The following is a 21,115-nucleotide window of genomic DNA, read 5'->3' as shown; positions in this document are numbered from 1 at the left end:
AGAGAATGGATAAAGAAAATGTGGTGTATATATACACAATGGAGTATTCCTCAGCCATAAAGAAGAATGACTTTATAGCATTTGCCAGTAAATGATAGAACTGGATTCTGTCATGCAGTGTGAAATAAGCCAATTCCAAAAATCCAAAGGTCGAATGTCTTCTCTGATATGCAGAAGCTAATCCAAATGGGGGAGGGTGGTAAAAAAAATAGAAGGAAGACCAATGAAGTAGACAAAGTGGAATGAAAGAAGAGAGGAAGGATGGAATAGGAAAAGACAGTAGAATAAATTTGACCTAACTTTCCTATGAACATATATGAATATACCACTGTGAATCTCACCATACTTTACAGCCACAAAACACTAATTTTAAAAAATGTAAATAAATAGCAGAAAGGTAGTGGAAAAGAGGGAAGGAAACAAGGAGGGAGGAAGATAGGGAAAAGGGAAGTACTGGAGACTGAATTAGAACAAATTATATTTCTTGCTTTTATAATTATGTCAAAATGAATCCTATTTTATGTTAAAATGAATCAATAAAAATATATTGGAAATGAAAAAAGGTATATTAGAAAGCTACTGAAATTAAAGTAATTTGGCACTGGTATGGGAATATGACGCAAATATGTGATAAAGATGAAGTCTTAAATTGGTGGTAAAAAGCAAGAGAAAGTAATAGTGAAAAACATGAACAAAATTTGGTCCCTTTAACATTTCTTATTCTTAAGTGGATATTAGGGGGCTGGGGTTGTAGCTCAATGGTTTAGAGTGCTTACCTAGCATGTTTGAGGCACTGGGTTTGATTCTCAGCACCACATATTAATCAATCAATCAATCAATCAATCAATATCAATCAACAACTAAAAAGAAATTTTAAAAAAATTTAAGTGGATTATTTAGGTTGATCAAAGATTTCAATGAAAACAAAAACAAAACACTCTAGAAGAAAACATAGATGAACCTTTTTATAATTTTGGTGTGGAAAAGTCTTTTTGCGGTCAAAACCAGAAAGGAGCTAGGAGGGAAAAGAATTATAAAATTGACTTCATACATTAAAAAAATGTATAGAAATGTACCCTAAAGAAGATCAAACATCAAACAGAGCAGAAATATTAGTATATTGCATAAGGGGTTCATTTTATTAGCATGCAAAATTTTTTATGAGGGCAAAGAACATGATGGATATGTCAATGAGCCTTGATGGTGGTGGTGATTTCATCCATATATACTTACCTCTCAACTCATTGAGTTGTATACATTAAATGCAGCTTTTTGTATATCAAAATATTGATTATAAAAGCTGAGAACAAAAGGAAAAAGAACAAGAAAATATGTAAAGGAAATGAATAAGCAGTTCACAGAAAAAAATGTATTACACACACACACACACACACACACACACACACACACACACTTGAATCCAAACTTATCCAATTAGGACTTTAGCCTATGAATTTGGAGAAGGCACAGTTCAGTTTGTAACACTTTCAGTGTTATGCCAAACATTTAAGGGAGTTCTAAACAAACTCTCCCACTACGACCAAAAGGAAATACTTCCCAACTCATATTTGAGGCCACTATGGAACTGACACCAAAATCAAAGGTATTATAAAACCAGAGACCTATAGACTAATATCCTTCATGAATGTAGTTGCAAAAATTCTAAACAAAATTTGATTAAATCCAATATAATATAACACATCACCAAATGGTGTTTATCCCAGGAATGCAGCATTGGTTTTATGTTTGAAAACCACTCACTATGATTTATTATATTAAGCTAAAAAACAAAGAACTATATGAGGCAGAGAAAACATTTGACAACATCAAAAATTCATTTCTAGTGAAAACTCTTAGTAAGTTAGGAGCACAGGGAATTTTCCCAACCTGACAAAAGCTGTCTCCAGAAAACAATTTATATTTAATAGTGAAAGACTAAATTCTTTCTCTAAGATCAGGAATAAGACAGGCAGGAATATCTATTCTTACCACTTTTGTGTAATATTATACTGAAGGTTGTAGCCAGTTTAATCAGAAAGAAAAAGAAAAGGCATCCAGTTTGGAAAGGAAGAATTAAAGCTGTCTTTATTCACAAAAAGCATAATCATCTATGCAGAAAATCTAATGAAACATATTTATAAATTATAAACTATTATAATTTAGCTTAGCAAAGTTGTAGGATTCAAGATCTACAAATATCAATTATTTTCTATATTCTAGCAATAAAAAAGTATAATGTAAAATTTGAAAACCAGGAGTATAAAGTAAAAAATGTAAAATAGGAATAAATCTTATAAAAGATATAAATGATAGGCACGCTGAAACTTATAAAACATCACCTAGAAAAATTAAAGAAAATTTGTTGGAGACAAATATCTTGTTCTTCAGTCACAGTATTCAATATTCAATATTGCTAAGCTATCTCTTTACTCAGATTTATTTATGGAGTGCATAGAATCCTGTCTTAGTGATTTTTGCTGCTGTGACTAAAGGATCTGACCAGAACAATTTTAGGGGAGAAAATTTTTATTTTAGGGCTCACAGTTTCTGAGGTCTTAGTCCATGGAAGGGTGGCTCCATTTCTCAGGACTCAAGATCCTTGGGGGCTCCAGGTGAGGCTGAACATTGTGGCAGAGGGAAGCAGGTCACATGACCAACAGGAAGCAGAGAGAGGTCTCCACTTGTCAGACACAAATATATACCCAGAGCCACAGCCCCATTCCCACCTCCTCCAGCCACACCCTACCACTTCAGTTACCACTCAGTTAATCCCTATCATGGGATTAAATCACTGATTGGGTTAAGACTCTTACAGTCAATCATTTCTCTTCCGAACCTTCTTGTGCTGTCTTACACATGAGCTTTTGGGGGACACCTCACATCCAAACCATAAGAAATCCCAATCAAAATGCCTCCTGAGTTTTTTTTTTGTAGAAAGTCATGAACTATTCATTTAGAAATGTAAAGGACCTCGAGTAGCAAAATAACTGAAAAAGAACAAAGTTGGAAGGCTAAAATTACCTGTTTTCAAGTGTTATTATATAGCTGTGATAATCAAATCAGCATGACATTGGTATCAAAATAGGGAAATAGGTTAATGGAACAAAAAGTTCAGAAATAAAACTATGTATTTATTGACAACTGGGTTTTGACAGAGGCACAAGGGCAATGAATGTAATGGAGAATAATTGAATATGCAACAAAATGTTATTGAATGTATTTTTTAAGATGGTATTGGATTTTGTTTTAGCTGGTAATCAGGTTACTTGAAGATTAACTTAATTCTTTTAATGCTTTAAAAAAACCCTCATGCAGATGTAATGTATCCTCATTTTAGGACTAGTTTAGCCCTGTTGACTGAGACATGGCCCTTTGGGTGAGTGGGGGGGGGGCGGGGATCGTCTCTTTTAAATGCCCTGGTTGGTCTGCAGAGTGTCTCTAGTTAGACTGGTGGGATTGTGAATGTCTCCCAACCTTACATGAGCTCTGACAGTTGTTATGGCTTTTCAGTAGTTATTCTTGCCCAACTTCAGGAAGACTCACCTTTATACATGAGCAGTTTGTCATACAGATAATAACTCAAACAGCAACTTTATGAGTTGTGTGGCCTTTCCTCTATTCTCTCATTTCTGTGCCCTACCTTACAAGTTCTAACCCCCTTAGCCTCCCCATTCTCTAACTCTGTCTCCTCATGAGCAGGATCACCTTACTCTGCTCTTCCTATCCCACTTGTACTGTATTCTGGAAAGTTTATCCAAACAAGAAGCCAGGGTAATCTTAGGGATCACCTTGTTTATTTCCTTTCAGAGGGTCATAAATCTGAACTGCCTGTTTTCTAATGCTTGAAAATAGGTCTCCCCATGTATTTTGTGGGCCTTCAAGTTGTTGATCCTGGCAGGGTAATTCACAACAGTTATTTAGTCATGACTGGGAATAAATGTCTTCCATAACTTAGTTTTCATTGAAAAAAATTTATTCTTAATTTGTTATTTTTAATAAATTACATACTTATAATAGAAGAGAAGTGCAACACCAGCAAACCGATTTGGAGTAAGCACCACAGTTTCTTGGTAAGCATATAGATTATCTGATGGGAGAATGCTTTGTACTCTGGGGAATAGGAAAGTAGGGTTAAATGTTCAGCAGTTAGGTTTGTTTTACAGTAAAACTAAATGAAGTGAGTTCAATAAAAAGCAAGGCAGTTAAACTGCAGTCCATTAAGAATGTTGCTGTAGTACTCAGTTAGCTTTATGGGATTTTAAAATGGATCTGGTTAGCTAGATCCAGCTTGGAAAAAGTATTATCAAAACTATCCTGAAATTTAGGATAGCATCCCTCCTCCCCATATTGACAGAATTTGGATTATCTAAATGAGGAGTTTCAGCATTTTAGGAGGCACAATTGAGAATTGATACTTGGTATGTATCATCTGGAAAATTATTCTAATTGTGCATTTCCTGGCTTAGGAAATAAACTATTGCCATAATTCTTTATTTAATTTCATGACAGATACTTTTAGCAAAGAAAATTTAGCATTCCCTTTTCTGGTCTAATTGGGATTAGTTTTTGTACCTCTGTGATTGTCTTATCATGATTTTATTAGATATTCTAACACTTTATAAAGTTTGATAATGTGTTAGTTCTGTCACTGCAATAAATACCTGAGATAATTGACTTCTAATGAGAAAAGGTTTATTTTGGTTCACAGTTTTGAGGTTTTATTCCACTCTTGGTTGGTCTTGTTGCTTTGGACCTGCGGTGGGCAGCACATCATGGCAGGAGCACATGGTGGGGCAGAACTGCTTACATCATGAGCAAGAAACAAAAGAGAAGAAAAGGAAGGGATGGGGGTTCCACTATCCCCTTAAGAGAGCATGCCCCAGTGACTCTCAGGGCCCACCTTTTAAAAAGTCCACCAGCCTCCCAGTAGTACTGCCCTCGGACACTACTCTAACATATGGGCCTTTGAAGGACATTCAAGATCCAAACCATGGCAGATGATACTTAATTCTAGATTTAAATAATTATTTTTATGAGATTTTGTGTGTGTGTGTGTGTGTGTGTGTGTGTGTGTGTGTAGGGGATTGAACCCAGGGGCACTTAACCACTGGAGCACACACTTTTTTTGTATTTTATTTAGAGACAGGGTCTCACTGAGTTGCTTAGTGCCTCGCCCAGTTGCTGAGGCTGGTTTTGAACTCACAATCCTTCTGTCCTAGCCTTCCATGTTGCTAGGATTACAGGCATGTGCCACCACATTCGGCTATTTTTATGAGAACTTTTAAGAAAATAATTGGTTAGTCTTCTCAGTATGTACTTCTCATGAGAGTTTTAATTAATATACACTGCTTATCAGGATTTTTAATTTACTGAAAATATTTTAAAACTAATGACATTTGTCATTTTTTCCTTTTTTGTATGTAGAGCTTAGATTCAACTCCAACCATGTTAGGATTAACAGATGAAATACTGTTTCATAACATAATATTCCACACTTCCAGAGTGTTAAGTGGAATCAACCAGTTGCTTGTTTCTCCTGGTTTTCAAATAAGGAGTTATTTCTCTTTTATTCTTCCCCTCATTTCAGAAAAAATGAAGATGAATAAACTACGTCTTTCTAACATAAACCGGAAAAACATTTTTGGAGAGAACTTATTGTATAAGGCTGCTCTGCACAATGATGCTGATCTCATACATCTTTGTATTAAAAAAGGTGCAAATGTTAATCAGCCAAGTTATGCTGGTAAGTTAGGGTTACCTCCTCAAGTTTTCCTGATAGTGGTTTGTAGGTTTAGCAGAATCACTGCCATGAAAGTATAGCAGAGTGAGCCTAAGGCAAGTCCTAAAGCTTTCTTGTAATTTTCTTTCTTAAGAAGCTCTTTGCCATTATCTTCAGGGAAGAGGCTAAAGTGAAGAGGGTGAATGGCAGAAAAAGAGCATTATATTTCTTCAAAAATTGTGGCAGGTGTCCATCTACAGTGCCATTATACAGAAAGAAGGATGGTCCCTGAGTCTGGTTTTGAGTGGTCATTGTCACTATGTGCTCAACTTTGGAGGAGAAATATGGTCAAAAGCAGGAAGAAACTGAAGGTACCCTTATCTGGGGGTTAAGGGGAGATTTGTGACAAAATGGTAGATATACAGCAGGAGTAATGATGATCAGGGAGATGGAGAGAATAGAATATAGAGGTAAAGAGGTTCGGATAGGTCGTTCAGAAAACAGCAGTCTTTCTGTAAGGCTGGGTGTCTGGTGTAGTCTTCCTTGTGGGGAGAATATGATGTGTTCTTCTGGAGATGAGTGAGTAAAGATACTTAGGTACTTAACAAACTGAATAGCACTGGGCCAGTCTGAATGGTGCTTTGGGTATATAAGAATACTTTAAAATACTTGACTTTTTTCATATTTTTCCACAACAGAGTTGAGAGAGAGGAATTTGATTTGTCCCTCAGTTTTATTGAATCCACTATATAATACAGGGTACTTTCATGGTGATGTTATATTGTCTCATATAGTCAAAATATTTTTTTAAAAAATTAGTATTTTTAAGCGCAAGCACAAAACATTATTAAGATGTCAAATATAAACAAATGTCATTTCTTTTTTGTATAACAGGTTGGACAGCACTTCATGAAGCTAGTTTAAGAGGATTTTATCGCACAGCAAGTGAACTATTAAAAAGTGGAGCAGATGTAAATATCAAAGGAATGAACCAGATCACTCCTCTACATGATGCTGTGATAAATGGACATTATAAGGTACTTGAATGATTTTGTTTGCAGAGTAAATATTGTGTTCTGCAAATGTTAAATATCTCTGGGACAATACAACAGAAAAACACAGTGAATTTCAATTTTGGTTAATTCTGCTAATGAACATTTAGGATTTATAATAAAATTTTACTGTTCAATATGTTTTTAAAATTTTTTTAGTTGTAGATGGACACAATATCTTTATTCTTACTTATTTATTTTTATGTGGTGCTGAGGACCAAACCCAGGGCCTCATGCACGCAAGGTAAGCGTTCTACCACTGAGCTATAACCCATTCTCTCAATGGGATTTTTGTGCTTAATATGGTAGATGTCATTTTACATATTTTTTTTTGCCTTTGAAGGAGGGGTGGGGTCTTACTGTGCTGCCCAGGCTCATCTCAAACTCCTGGGCTCAGTTGAGGGAACCACATCCCCTGCCTCAGCCTTGGGAGTAGCTTGGAATATATGCATATGCCACCAAGCCCAGCTGGTAGATGCTATTTTACATATTATTTTATGAATATACAGAACATTTTATATTTATATATAGTTAATTTTTTCAGCTTTTACTCCTTTAAAACTCTTTTCATATGGTACTTTATGTTCTTTTTAAGAATATATTCTTCTTATAGAATGTTACACAATGATATCCAGCTCTGATTGGAAGTGTATAGCCTCATGGAGTCCTGTGCCATTTTCAGAATCAGCATAGTACACAGTAACCTCCCAGGGCTAATCATCAGTAAATACATACCTGTGAGATTGTACCACTGGTTAAAATATCAAAATACTATAATTCCATATCAGTTGGTTAGTAGTACCTACAATAAATGTTACATTAAGTAAAATTGTGAATTCCATTATACATGGTTTATTTCAGAAACCACATATGCTCTGAGCTTCCTACATTTCTTTTTGTAGTATTGTGAATTGAACCCAGGAGTACCCTGCTACTGAACTATATCCCAAGCCCTTTTTAAAAATTTCTTTTAATTAGTTATACATGACAGTAGAATGCATTTATGCATTTTGATGTATCATGCATAGATGGGGTATAATTTTTCATTTTTCTGAGGGTACATGTTATAGAATCACATTGGTCATGCAGTCATATATGTACATAAAGTAATAAATTCTACTATTTTTCTTATCCCCATATCCCCTCCTTTCCTCTCCCTTCACTCCTCTCTACCTAATCTAAGGTAACTCAGTTCTTCCCTAGCACCCACCCCCTTATTGGGAATTAGCATCCACATATTAGAGAAAACATTCGTCCTTTGTTTTTTTAGGATTGGCTTATTTTGCTTAGTGTGATATTCTCCAGCTCCATCCATTTACTAGCAAATGTCATAATTTCATTCTTCTTTTTTGGGGGGGTGAGGTGTATCAGGGGTTGAACTGAAGGACACTCAACCACTGAGCCATATCCCCAGCCCTATTTTGTACTTTATTTAGAGATAGAGTCTTACTGAGTTGCTTAGTGCCTCTCTTTTGCTGAGGCTGGATTGAGCTCATGATCCTCCTGTCTCAGCCTCCTGAGCCACTGGGATTACAGACATAAGGTTCCATGCCCGGTTCATTCTTCTTTAAAGCTGAGTAATATTTATATTAATATTAATATTATATTATTATCCATTTATTTATTGAAGGACACCTAGGTTGGTTCCAAAGCTTAATTATTGTGAATTGAGCTGTTATAAACATTAGTGTGGCTGTGTTACTGTGGTATGCTGATTTTAAGTCCTTTGGGTATAAACCAAGGAGTGGGATAGCTGGGTCAAATGGTGGTTCTATTCCAAGTTTCTGAGGACTCTTCATACTGCTTTCCATAGTGGTTGCACCAGTTTGTAGTCCCACCAGCAATGTATGAGTATACCTTTTTCTCCACATCCTTGCTATTGTTGCCTGTATTCTTTTTTTAATATATATATATATTTTAGTTGTTGATATACCTTTATTTTATTTATTTATATGCGGTGCTGAAGTCAAACCCAGTGCCTCACACATGCCAGGCAAGTACGCTACCACTGAGCCCCAGCCCCAGCCCTTGTTGCCTGTATTTTTTTTAACTTTATTTTACTTATTTATTTTTTTATGTGGTGCTGAGGATCGAACCCAGTGCCTGACCCATGCTAGGCAAGTGCTCTATATTCTTGATGATTGCCATTCTGACTAGAGTGAGATGAAATCTTAGAGTAGTTATGATTTGCATTTCTCTAATTGTTAGAGAAATTGAACATTTTTTCATGTTTGTTGATTGATTGCATATCATCTTCTGAGAAGTATCTGTTCAGCTCCTTAGCCCATTTATTGATTGGGTTGTTTGTTTTTTTGGTGTTAAGTTTTTGAGTTCTTTATATATCTTTATCTGACATGTGTGGCAAAAATTTGCTCCCAAAATGTAGTCTCTCTCTTCACCTCATTTATTCTTTCTTTTCCTGAGAAGAACCTTTTTAGTTAGAATCCATCCCATTTATTGATTCTTGATTTTGTTTCTTGTGCTTTAGGAGTCTTGTTAAGGAATTTGGGGCCTAATCTGATGTGATGAAGATTTGGGCCTGCTTTTTCCTCTGTTAGAATGAGTTTAGAAAGGTTCCCTCCTTCCATTTCATGGAATATTTTGAGGAGTATTGATGTTAATTCTTCTTTGGCAGTCTTGTAGAACTTGGCTGAGAATCCATCTGGTATGGGCTTTTCTTGATTAGTAGGCTTTTGATGGCATTTTCTATTTCATTACTTGAAATTGATCTGTTTAAATCTTGTATGACTTCCTCATTCAGTTTGGGTAGATCATATGTCTCTAGAAAAATTTCATTGGAGTAAAAATTTTTTCAAAATAGTTTCTGATTAGTTTCTGTACTTCAGACATGTCCATTGTGATATTTCCTTCTTCATTTTGTATTTTAGTAATTTGAGTTTTCTCTATTTTTCTCTTCATTAGTATGATGAGGGGTTTATCTATCTATTTTTTCAAAGAACCAACTTTTTTGTTTTGTCAGTTTTTTCAGTTGTTTCAATTTCATTGATTTCAGCTCTGATATTAATTATTTCCTGTCTTCTACTGCTTTAGGTGTTGATTTGTTCTTTTTCTAGGACTTTGAGATGTAGTGTTAGGTCATTTATTTGTTGGCTTTTTATTCTTTTAATGAATGCACTCAAAGCAATAAACTTTCCTCTTAGTACTGCCTTCATAGTGTCCCAGAGATTTTGATATGTTGTATTAGTGTTCTTATTTACCTCTAAGAATTTTCTTTTATTTCATTCTCAATTTCTTCTACTATCCATTCATCATTCAATTATGTATTATTTAGTCTGCATTTGTTACAGTTGCTTCTATTTTTTATTTTATCATTTATTTCTAATTTCATTCCATTGTGATTTGATAGAATGCATGGTATTGTCACCATTTTTTTTTTTTGTATTTACTAAGATTTGTTTTGTGGCATGTGATATGGTCTGTTTTAGAGAAGAGCCACATGCTGCTGAGAAGAAAGTATATTTGCTTGTTGATGGATGAAAATTTCTATATATGCCTGTTCAAAGTCTAAATTATTAATTGTATTATTCAGTTATATAGTTTTTTATTTAGTTTTTGCTTGAACAATCTTCTCCAGCCCTTTTAAAAAATATTTTGAGGCAGGGTCTGATTATGTTGCCCAGGCTATCTCCAATTTCAATCCTCCTGCCTCAGTTTCCTGAGCATGCATCAATATACCTGGCCCCACATATTTTGGGGGGGATGAGTATAGAGACTATATCACAGGGCTGAGCTGAGGTATTTGGTGAAGTTTTGGTTGTTGTTGATATTTTGGTTTAGTTTGTTTTTTTCTGGTTTAGGGGATCCAATCTGAGGGCCTTATGCATACTATGCAAGTGCTTTACCACTGAGCTACACCCTAAGCCTCTGAAGATATCTTAGTTGGGTGGAAAAAGAAGTTTATCAACTGGGCTCAGGAAGATCTGTTCTATTTATTTCCAGAAGAAATACCTAATATAGGTAAACGTGGGGAAAGCTTCTGGAAGCCAGGGACATAGATAGGGCATATTTCTTCAAAGTGTTTAATTACTTCAGGAGCCTTTAGGCATTTTTGTTTATTTTGATAATGTTTTGACTGTTGGTGGAGGGGGTCATCTCTGTTCATTTTGTAGAGGGCTGAAGGGAGAGAATTCTGCCTAGAACCCAATTTTAATGGCCTGAAAAACTTGCAAGCTTGGACAAACAACAATGTGCCAGTCTTTCTATCCTTTATCTTCTTTTCACAGCTGGTCTCCAGCAGAGAAACCTCATGCCACAGTACTTCTTTCCTTTCCCCCATAGTTTATCTGCTCCCGTACTTACCAGGGCTGAACTTGGGGAATATAAATCTGAACATTTTACTTTTTCTTCTTTTCTTCACCTTTCTTCCTTTGTCCTACTTGGAAACTACTCCACTCCACTTTTCTTCATAGGCCAGCACTTTCTGTCTCCTATCTGACTTGTGGATATGTACCCTTCTCTGGTTCCCTTAATGAAGTAAAATAGACCAGAGACACAGACCTCCATTTTCAGAATCCAGTACCTCTACTTACCTCACTCCCTCTTGCCAATCCTAGTCACGAGCACGTCACCACTTAGCCACATCCCCAACCCCTGGATTATATTCTTAAATAGATGTATTATGTAGAATGTGAATTATATATCTTGATGAAACTGTTAAAAATAAATAATTTTTTTGCGGAAAAAGTTAGAATTTTTGAATTATAGATGACCAGTTCAGTGTGGTTCCTTAGAAAAATCCACAACAAATTGTTAAATATATGGTTAAGAGACATAGGCAAGAATGTGGTAATCTTTGGGAATCTGTAGGCATCATTAAGAACAAGTCATGTGCCGGGTGTGGTGGCGCATGCCTGTAATCCCAGTGGTGGGGAGGCTGAGACAGGAGGATCACAAGTTCACAGCCAACCTCAGCAACTTAGTAAAGCTCTAAGCAACTCATCGAGACCCTGTCTCTAAATAAAATATTTAAAAAGGCTTGGGATATGACTCAGTGGTTAAGTCATATTGAACCCACCCCTGGGTTCAATCCCTGGTACCAAAAAAAAAAAAAAAAAGAACAACAAGTCATGCCAGACATAATCTTGATTCCTTTTATTAAGCTTACTTTCTTAATAGGTGAAGGAAATGGCATTGATATAAGATATCAAGATTTTAACAAAGCTTTTATTGATGAAGGGTTTTATGGTATGTGTGTGTGTAAGATGTTGAATTGGAGGTTTGTTAGCATTGTTCTTAGGATTAACATATATTGAAAAAATATCCTATAAATGGCATGATTATTCATTCTGTGTGCATGTGAACTCTCATATAAAGATTGATTACATATCTTATTCTGTAAAGAGTGAAAACCATCTCTGGAACATGAACTGTATTTTGGAGTATTTTTTAGAAATCTCAGATATCGGCCATCCTCCTTCAGATCCTTCTCACCCCCAGTAAGTGTCCCCTCCCAGCTTTCCAGAGGGCCTCACCATTAGTGCCTATGGCTTCCAGACAGTGATCCATGGGGCCATGGCAGTCGATAAGGGAAGTCTCTGTGGCGGAACATCCAGGGGTGCTGTTGCCCTCACAGCTATAACACTGGATTCCATTTGGTGGCAGATTTTGAAGTTCCAGGACTAAGAAGACAAGAGACACAAGAGACCAAGGAATGAGCAAGCGGATCCTGCCACAAGTTTCCTCTCCAGAATGCCCAAGTCCCCCACCCCCAGACATCATAGAGCCACCTTGTGGTCGGGAGTTTGAACTGCACCTTCTTTTAGGGGTGGATTCTCAGCCTACGTGCAGAAACCCAATGGTCAGCTCCCCCTGAGCCCCACTTCTGACCAGGCACCATGCCTGGCCCTGGATAAGCAACTGTGTGAGACAAAACAGTCTCTGCCCTCTTGAACTTACCATTTAGAGCGACACTGTCTGATATAGAAGCTACTGGCCACATGTGGTCACTTAAATTTAAATTAATTGGTGTTAAGTATAATTTAAAACTTCAGGTCACATTTCAGGTGCTCCGTAGCCACATACAGTAGGGGCTACCATTTTGGACAGCACTGAAATAGACATTTCTGTAACCATGAAAAGCTCTATTGGACAGAAGAATGGGAGAGATCTGCATTGTAATGGGGAAGATGGATTGTGGAAGTCGCCCTGAGGATGCATGTGAAAGCTGAGATTTCATGGATGAGAAGCAGCCAGCCAGGAGAGTTCCTGGGGAGACCTGTTCCAGGTGGAGGGTGGCCTCATTACAAAAGCCATGGCAGTTTGTAGAAAGTAAATGAAGATCACCATGCAAACAGGTGCAGGGTTATGCAGATCACAGCAAGGCCTTTGGGTTTGATTCTAAGAGGAAGAGGAAGTCATTGAAGTGCTCGAGGAAGGAGCGTGGCATGACCAGATTCACATTTAAAAGTCACTCTTGCTGCGGTGTTGAGCTTGGGTGGCAGGAGTGGAGACAGGAAGACTTGTGAAGAGGAAGTCACAGAGGCTGGGCCCAGGGTGGCGGCAGTGGAGGTAATGAGTGGTGTAAAGAGTCCAGAGAGGCAGAGGCAGGAAGCATGAGCCTTCTTGAGGGATGGATGGTCTCACTGACTTCTTATGAAATTCTTTGATGAAAGGCTTATGAAGCCCCCCCCCCCTTTTTGGTACTGGGAATTGAACCTGGGGTGCTCAATCATTGAGCCACATCTCCAGCCCTTTTTTGTACTTTATTTAGAGACAGGGTCTCACCGAGTTGCTTAGGGCCTTGCTAAGTCGCTGAGGCTGGCTTTGAACTTGTGATCCTCCTGCCTCGGCCTCCCAAGTCATTGGGATTATGGGCTTGTGCTACCGTGCCTGGCTTGCTAGGCCCATTTTTCAGAGAGGACGTGGACAGTTGGAGAGGAGTGGTTTGTCCAAGAGTGGGTGAGTGGCAGTTGGCTGTTAGGGTCTGTAAACAAGTCAGGATGGCGCCTGGCATTTTGCCGAGGGAGTGGTTTGTGAAGTAACGCCAGCGAGCCATTAAGTGTGGAGATTCCTTATTGGTTGACTGCTGTATCTAGTTTATGTTAATTAAGATAAGCTGTGTGGAATGTATATTTACCCCTCCTATCCTACAATAAATGGCTCCCACTCCTGCTGTATCAATGTACACAAGTTGCTTGTCACCCCTCGGTTATTTTGCCCAGCCAGCCGGGCTGCGGCAGTTGGCCAGGAGAGTCTGCCTGGGTGAACCTCCCTGTCCCAGTCCCAGGCCTCATGCCAGTTCCCATGACCCGTACCTGGGCCCCTGTTGCATTTGGTGGTGTTACAGCACTGCAGGAAGTGGAAAGTGTGGTTGTTGTGAAATCCAGTGGGACCTGGGCAGCCAGGAAGGTAGCCACAGCCCCCGGGAGTGTTACTCATCCCTAGTGTTTCCTGTGGAGTCAAAGAGAGAGGTCAGAGGTCAGATCGTGGATGAGGGGCCGAGACTGGGTTGCCCATTGCAGTAGATCTTTGACCATTCTCTGCTTCCCCTTTATCTCTTTGCCATTTTATTTTGGGTGGCCATAGAGTTTGCCAAAAGACTACATTTTCCAGCCTCCCTAGGTCTCACCGTCATGTGCTCAAGTTCTGGCTAATACGATATAAATGGAAGTACTTTATGGAAGAAGGAAAACTCTTACAAAATGAGGATTCCTTCTTTTTGGCCCCTTCTTACTTCCTGGAACTTGAACATGAGGCCTGGTGTTCTGGCAGCCATATCAGACTATGAGGCAGACTTGAGAATGAAAGCGCTACGTAAGAAATGAGGAGACATCTGGGTTGCTGGTGACTCTGGAGCTATCCTAAGGGCCCTGGACTTTGTGAGTGAGAGAAAAATTAGATCATTTGCGCAAATGTCTGTTATGTTGGGATCTCTGCAAAGTGCAGCTTGGGGAGAAGTAGAGCAGAAAGGAGAGGTTGCTGGCAGGTGGGGGCTCACCTTCCAGGCTCCCGGTGGGTCACCACCTCTACACACTGCTCTCCAGGGTAGCGGCATTGCAGGCTCTGCTCCCGGCCCCTCTCGCAGCTCATGTCGGATGAGGTGCAGGAGACACATTCAAGGTAACGGCCATAGGGGGAGTTGCATGACCAAACTAAGTGGAAGAGGGACAAGTGGGTGAGACTCCACGGGCTGAGCCCTAGAGCTTCTGCTCTCTCGAGGCTGCACCTCTGCATCAGTTCCTCCTTATTCCACCACTAGGGCATGTGACTCCTGCATCTAAACCATAAAGGAGGTTGCAGCTTCTGCCTGGTTCTCCCTCTCGGATCACTTGATTTGGTGGAAGCCAGCCGCCATGTTGTACCATGGGGACTTCTGCATGTGTGGGTGGGGACCCAGACCTTTGCCAAAAGCCATCTGAGGGGATCTTGCCTGGGAGTAAGGACACCCTGAGAGTCTTCAGACAACTGCAGCCATAATTGACATCTGAACTACAAGAAAGACCCTGAATTGGAGCCACCTTGCTAAGCCACTCTGGGATGCTTGACCTCCAGATACTTTGTAAAATAACACCTGCACATTTGTGGCAATCTGTAAGATAGTAATAGACACCTCGTACGCTACCTAATTGGCGGAGCGATCAGTCTCCCTTGATTGATTCATGATAGCTTTGCCTTTCACACAGACCTTCTGGTCGAGCCAACTGGATCAGTTACTTTTCCCTGGAAACACTGGGTCCTTCCTCTGCCCAGGCCTTGGCTCATACTGTGGCCCAGCCTGGCACACCCTCCCCTTCCAGACCCAAGACATCTGAGCTGAGTTGGGGCCAAGACTTAAAGAAGGGACAGGACTGTGTGAGCCAAGGGCCTCAACTGGCAGGCCTGCGGAGATTTGGTGAATCATGGCATCTAAAGCCAACTCATCTCCCTCAAAGAAAAATTCCTAAAAGGCCAATAAACCGCGTCTTCTCACGTGAACTTTGTGAAAAAGGACAGCACAAATTTCCATTGTGGCCAAGAGAGCTGTCTCACCCCACATAGGGGTCTCCTTGAGGACTCCTCTTCTCAGGCCACTCTGTGCAGGGCTTGGTCTTAGGCCCTCTAGTTTCTCACTGCACAGATTCTCTCCCAAGCTATCTGTCAGCATGGCTTTATTTCCGTCCCTCTGCTGGTCACTCACAAACTTGTCTCCAGAAGTCTGAGCTCCAGACCTACATACCCAGCTGTCTCTCGGGTGCCCCCTGGCTGTCCCCACCTGAATCTCCACTGCTGTGGTTTGGATAAGATTTGTTCCCATAGGTTCCTGTGTCAGAAGTTTGTCCTCAGTGTGATGATGTGAGAGGTGATAGAACCTTTTAAGAGGTTGTTGTTGTACCAGGGATTGAACTCAGGGGCACTTAACCACTGAGCCACATCTCCAGCCTTTTTTATATTTTGTTTAGAGACAGGGTCTAACTAAATTGCTTAGAGCCTCCATAATTTGCTGATGCGGGCTTTAAACTTGTGATCCTCCTGCCTCAGACTCCCAAACTGCTGGGATTACAAGTGTCTGCCACCGTGCCCGGCTCAGTCACTGTTTTATCTTTTCTATTTGACTTTCTTTAGAAATAGAGTCTGACCAGGCACAATGGGGCATGCCTGTAATCCCAGCTTCCCAAGAGGCTGAGGCAGGAGGATCCCAAGCTCAAGACTAGCCTGGGAAATTTAGCAAAATCTTTTCTCAAAATAAAATAAAAAGAGTTGGGGCACTGAGGCTGCAGCTCAGTGGTAGAGCGCTTGCCTAGCATGTGTGCACTGAGTTTTATTCTCAGCACCACATATAAGTAAGTGAATAAAATAAAGATCTTAATATCTAAAAAAAAAAGAAATCTCAGATATCATACCATTTTTACCCATAAATACTTGAACCTGTATCTCTGACAGATAAGAACATATTTTATACCTACAATATAATCTCACCTAATAAAATTGTTTCTTAATACCATTTTATACCTGTCCATATTCAGATTTCTCAGTATTTTCTTAATATTTATTTTTTAGTTGTAGTTGTATACAATATCTTTATTTTTATGTGGTCTGAGGATTGAACCAGCACCCAGCACCCAGGGCCTCGCACACACTAGGTGAGCGCTTTACCACTGGAGCCACAACCCTAGCCCCAAATTTCCCAGTATTTTAAATTCACTGAGGTCCATACATTATATGTATTCATTATGTCTCTAAATATGTTTTAATTTATAATAGTCCTTTCTCTGTTTTATATAGGTTTTTATTGTTGTTTTATGTCTTTTATTTGTTGAAGAAACTGGGTTATTTGTCACATAGAATTTTGTAAATTCTTTGACCAATTTTATCTTTGTAATGTTGCTTAGCTTCTTTTGCCCCATATTTTCTGTAAATGGTTGTGTTTAAATGAAAAATCTACTTAGAGAATTTTTAGAAAGAAATATAAATCATGAGTTCATCCTAGTATTTCTGTTTCATACTTATTAGTGTAGATCTATACTTAATTTTGGTTTTATACTTGCATTGCTTTTTTCTTATTGCTGACCATTTGTTTCTTAATACATTATTTCTTTATCATATAATATACTTACATTATTACCGTTAACAGCCCAGGCGTTAACAGTTCTTTTTATTTTTTAATTATATCCCATTAGGAATAAGAAGTCAAAATCCTTTTTTGTCAAGTACTTGAAATTATTTATTTCCTCTACTACTTGGCTTCTTATAGAAGGAAGTCAGTAGATTCTAAAGTAAGGAAAACACTTGATTAGGTAGCATGATTAAAGGTGAAACCCCATATGAGGAGCCTGATTCCTATTTCTGGGAGTGTGGACTGAAGTTTCAATGCATTGCTATTAAATTTGGGGATGATTTGTTAGGTAGCAATAGTCAACTAACATAGAACCTTTCTAGATTCAAAATAGGGGTGAAAAACTCAATCATTTATTTACTGCTTTGGTGAGAAATGAATTTTTTTTTAAATCAGAGTATATAAACAAACTTCAGAATTGCTAGTACCAGGTACTGGGCATGTAGCTCATTATGTAGCACGTTAGTACTTGTCTAGCATGCACCAGGCCCTGGGTTCAATCCCCAGAGGGAGTTGGTACATGTAGGTATTTGGCAAAATAGACTATATGTTACCTGAAACAGAGACAGCTAAGTAAATAAAATTAGTCCTTCCTTGGGATTACTAACCTGGATTTCCAGAAGAATAAGACCTTTCCCCTTCCTTGATCTTAAGTCACTCTTACATTGCATGGCTTATTATTTGACATAATAATAACTCCATGGCCCTTTTGGCTATCTCCCTTTAGAAGTATTTTCCAGAAAGAAAAAAAATGCATTCTGTTTTCTTTGCTGAAAAAAATAAGAAGATCCATACATGAAATCCTTTTATCTTTTTGTGTGTGGCTTTATATGAATTATAAATGTAATTATATCTACTATCACTTTCTGTTTCTTTATCTAACATTGAATTCCCATTGTAAAGTTATTTGAAAAGCAAAATTACTAAATTGCCAAGACTTAGTAATTTTAAAAGGATTTGGCTCATATTGTTCCTTTATGTGGTGTGGCATTTTTCTCTCCTAGAGACATTACAACTTTTCTAACTAGGCTGTGTTCTCTGTTGCAACTCAAATCTTGTACTTTCAGAGTAGTAATTTTTATACCACTTTTATGATATGGACCACTTAACCATAAAAAGTCTTGAGTTGATGACAGAAGTAGGAGTGAATTCAAGATAAATATTGGCAACACTTGGGGTTAGCCAAAGTTTCCAGTGCCAGAATCTTCAGTAAATCACATTGATTTTCTAAAGAAGCGTTTGTGGTTTTCATTTATAAGAACTGTTAAACATGCTATTTTTGCCATCATTTTCATCACCTACAGTACATGTGTGCATCTGATGATACCTTTATTTTAAATAAGATAAATGTTGTCTTTGTTTAGGCTGAACGGAAAGAAACTTCTCTTACTTTGGACTGATACTGTGCAACCTTACCTCCCTTCATAAGTTAAAACAGAAGGGCTTAGCTGTTTTCCTTTAAGGCAAAAGAAAAAGTGAGAAACATGTCAAATATTATGTATAGATCACATATCTTAAGCCATGCCATCCTAACTTCCAGTTTACAGGAAACACAGAAAAGCTAAATGTATCAAGAAAGAAATGATCAGCATATCCAGAATGCGGGACGTTCTACAAGAAAAATTGGATAGGACTCTATAAAAAGTGAATACTTACAAGGGAAAAAATGGGATGATACTATGTGACCCATAATTGGATACTGATTTTCCTATAACAGCTATATCGTGTTTTGAGGCATGAATTGGGAAAATATACCCCATTCGGAAATATGAATAGGTAAAGATATTGTATGATACTATGTAAATATACTAATAGCCTAAACTGTGTAATGTTATGGTTATGTAAGAATATGTTCTTAGAAGGAACATATTTAAGAATTTAGACATATGATATTATTGGATTTACAACTTTTTTTCAAATACCTAAGTATTTTTTGTTTATACATGTATATACTCAAATATATAACTACATGTACATAGATGTATGCATATGTCTGAGGGGAGAAAAATATGTTAATTGTTGATTCCAGGTGAAGGATATATAAATGTTCATTGTATTGTTCTTTTCAGTTTTTTGTATGTTTGAAAATGTTTAAGGTAAAGATTTGGAAAAATATTAGGCATGGAGAAACAAACTATTTTAACTCATTTTTTAATAACATAATTTACATACCATAAAATTTACCCATATGAGGTATATAAAATTCTGTTGTTTGGGGTATATTCACGTTATTGTGTAACCAGCAACATAGTCAAATTTAGAACATTTTTATTATTCCAAAAACAAAATCCCTACTCATTAGCTGGCATTCCCAAGTGTCTACCCCTAGTCCCACATACATACTCTTCCATCCGTAAGAAACTGCTAATCTACTTCTAATAATTAGACTGAGGTTTTAGGTTTAGGGGAGGAAGGCTACAGAGGTAAAATGCCATTTTCAACAATCATATCAAGGTGCCTACTCTCAACATGACTATTTTTCAAATTGACACATAGTGGATATTTACTGAATGCTCATTATTGTGATTTAGATATGAGGTATCCCGCAAAACACATGTGAGATAATGCAAAAAAAATTTTAAGAGTGAAATGATTGGATTATTAGAACCTTAACCTAATCAGTGCATTAATCTACTGATAGGAATTAAGTGGATGGTAATTGTAGGCAGGCAGGATGTGGCTGGAAAACGTGGGTCATTAGGGGTATGCCTTTGGGGTATATATTTTGTCCATGATGAAGGGGGTGCATGTGCATGTACACTCCCACCCCTGCTTCCTGGTGCTATGTCCTGAGCTATATTCTTCCACCACATTCTTACATTCTTCTGCCATGTACCTCAGGCTCCCAGGAATGGAGTCAGCCATCTATGGATGGAGAACCTCTGAAACCATGAGCCCCAAATAAACTTTTCCTCCTCTGAAATTGTCCTTTTCAGGTCTTTGGATCACAGCTTTGAAAAAAGCTGACTAAAACAGAAATTGGTCATTGCTGTGACTAACCTGACCATGTAGTTTAGAAGCTTTTGGAGCTTTTCAGAATTTGTGGGAAGAATTTTGACTTATTAGAGATGCAAGCTAGAAAAGCTTTAGATTGTTACAGGTAGAGCTTAATGAGATTCTGCTGGGAGCCCAAAAGACCAGAATGCTGATAGAACTGTGGACAGTAAAGAGTGGGCTTGTGAGGTTTCAGAAGAGAAAAAAGACTCTTTTGGAAGTTGAACTCTTTTGGAAGTTTGTGTTATGTTCTGGCTAAAAATTGCCTATGTTTTGCCCATGTCCTGAGTCTTTTTTTGTGAGGCTGAATTTAAAGGTGGTATACGAATTAACTGGTGGAAGAAATTTTTAGGCAGCATAGCATTCAGACAATGGCATTGATATTACTGGCAGCATTTAATTAAGTTTATTATGAAAATTAAGAGCAGAAAGTTTTGAAAAACTTGCAGTTTGGCCAGAAAACTGCAAGTAAAACTGGGCTAAGAAAGGTATGGTTATTAAAGATGGTAAAGCCACTAAAGAAACACTAAATACTTTACCCAGAAACAATAGGAAAGAAGGATTGAGGTCATCTCCAGAATTGGCAGGACCACACCTATCTCAGGCTCAAGGATGTTAAAGTAAAAATTCCTTTGAAAAGAGGTCAGTGGGGCACCCTACTTGCTCAGGGGGACCTGGGAAATTGTTTCACGATGCTCAGTGACCCAGGCATTGAGAGGCTGCTGCAATAGGAGTTCATCAACACTTGGCTACTATTTGAGGTGGTGGCAGACTTTGGCGTAAACTATGTGGTGCTGG

The 21,115-nt window shown here is 38.2% G+C and overlaps 1 protein-coding gene and 1 pseudogene across 2 annotated transcripts in view; one reads left to right on the top strand and one right to left on the bottom strand.

Moving 5' to 3' along the window:
* ANKRD31 (ankyrin repeat domain 31) overlaps positions 1–21,115 on the top strand; it is a gene marked incomplete at both ends in the record, with an annotated part of 205,417 nt that overhangs the window by 79,349 nt on the left and 104,953 nt on the right. The window contains 2 exons of the mRNA XM_081309099.1: positions 5,588–5,743; positions 6,614–6,756. Of these exons, the coding sequence (XP_081165225.1) occupies positions 5,588–5,743; positions 6,614–6,756 (299 nt within the window). The remainder of the gene's footprint in view (positions 1–5,587; positions 5,744–6,613; positions 6,757–21,115) is intronic.
* On the bottom strand, positions 11,165–16,024 carry LOC308652521 (urokinase plasminogen activator surface receptor-like; annotated as a pseudogene). Its single transcript has 5 exons — positions 15,760–16,024; positions 14,729–14,882; positions 14,046–14,181; positions 12,264–12,410; positions 11,165–11,256 (listed from the first exon to the last, which is right to left on the bottom strand). The product of its transcript is annotated as a urokinase plasminogen activator surface receptor-like (transcript).

The sequence above is a fragment of the Spermophilus citellus genome, assembly GCF_964194105.1.
Source record: "Spermophilus citellus genome assembly, chromosome: 1".
NCBI classification, from domain to species: domain Eukaryota; kingdom Metazoa; phylum Chordata; class Mammalia; order Rodentia; family Sciuridae; genus Spermophilus; species Spermophilus citellus.
The sequence above is the reverse complement of the archived record's forward strand: the minus strand, read 5'-3'. Positions and strand labels throughout refer to the sequence as shown.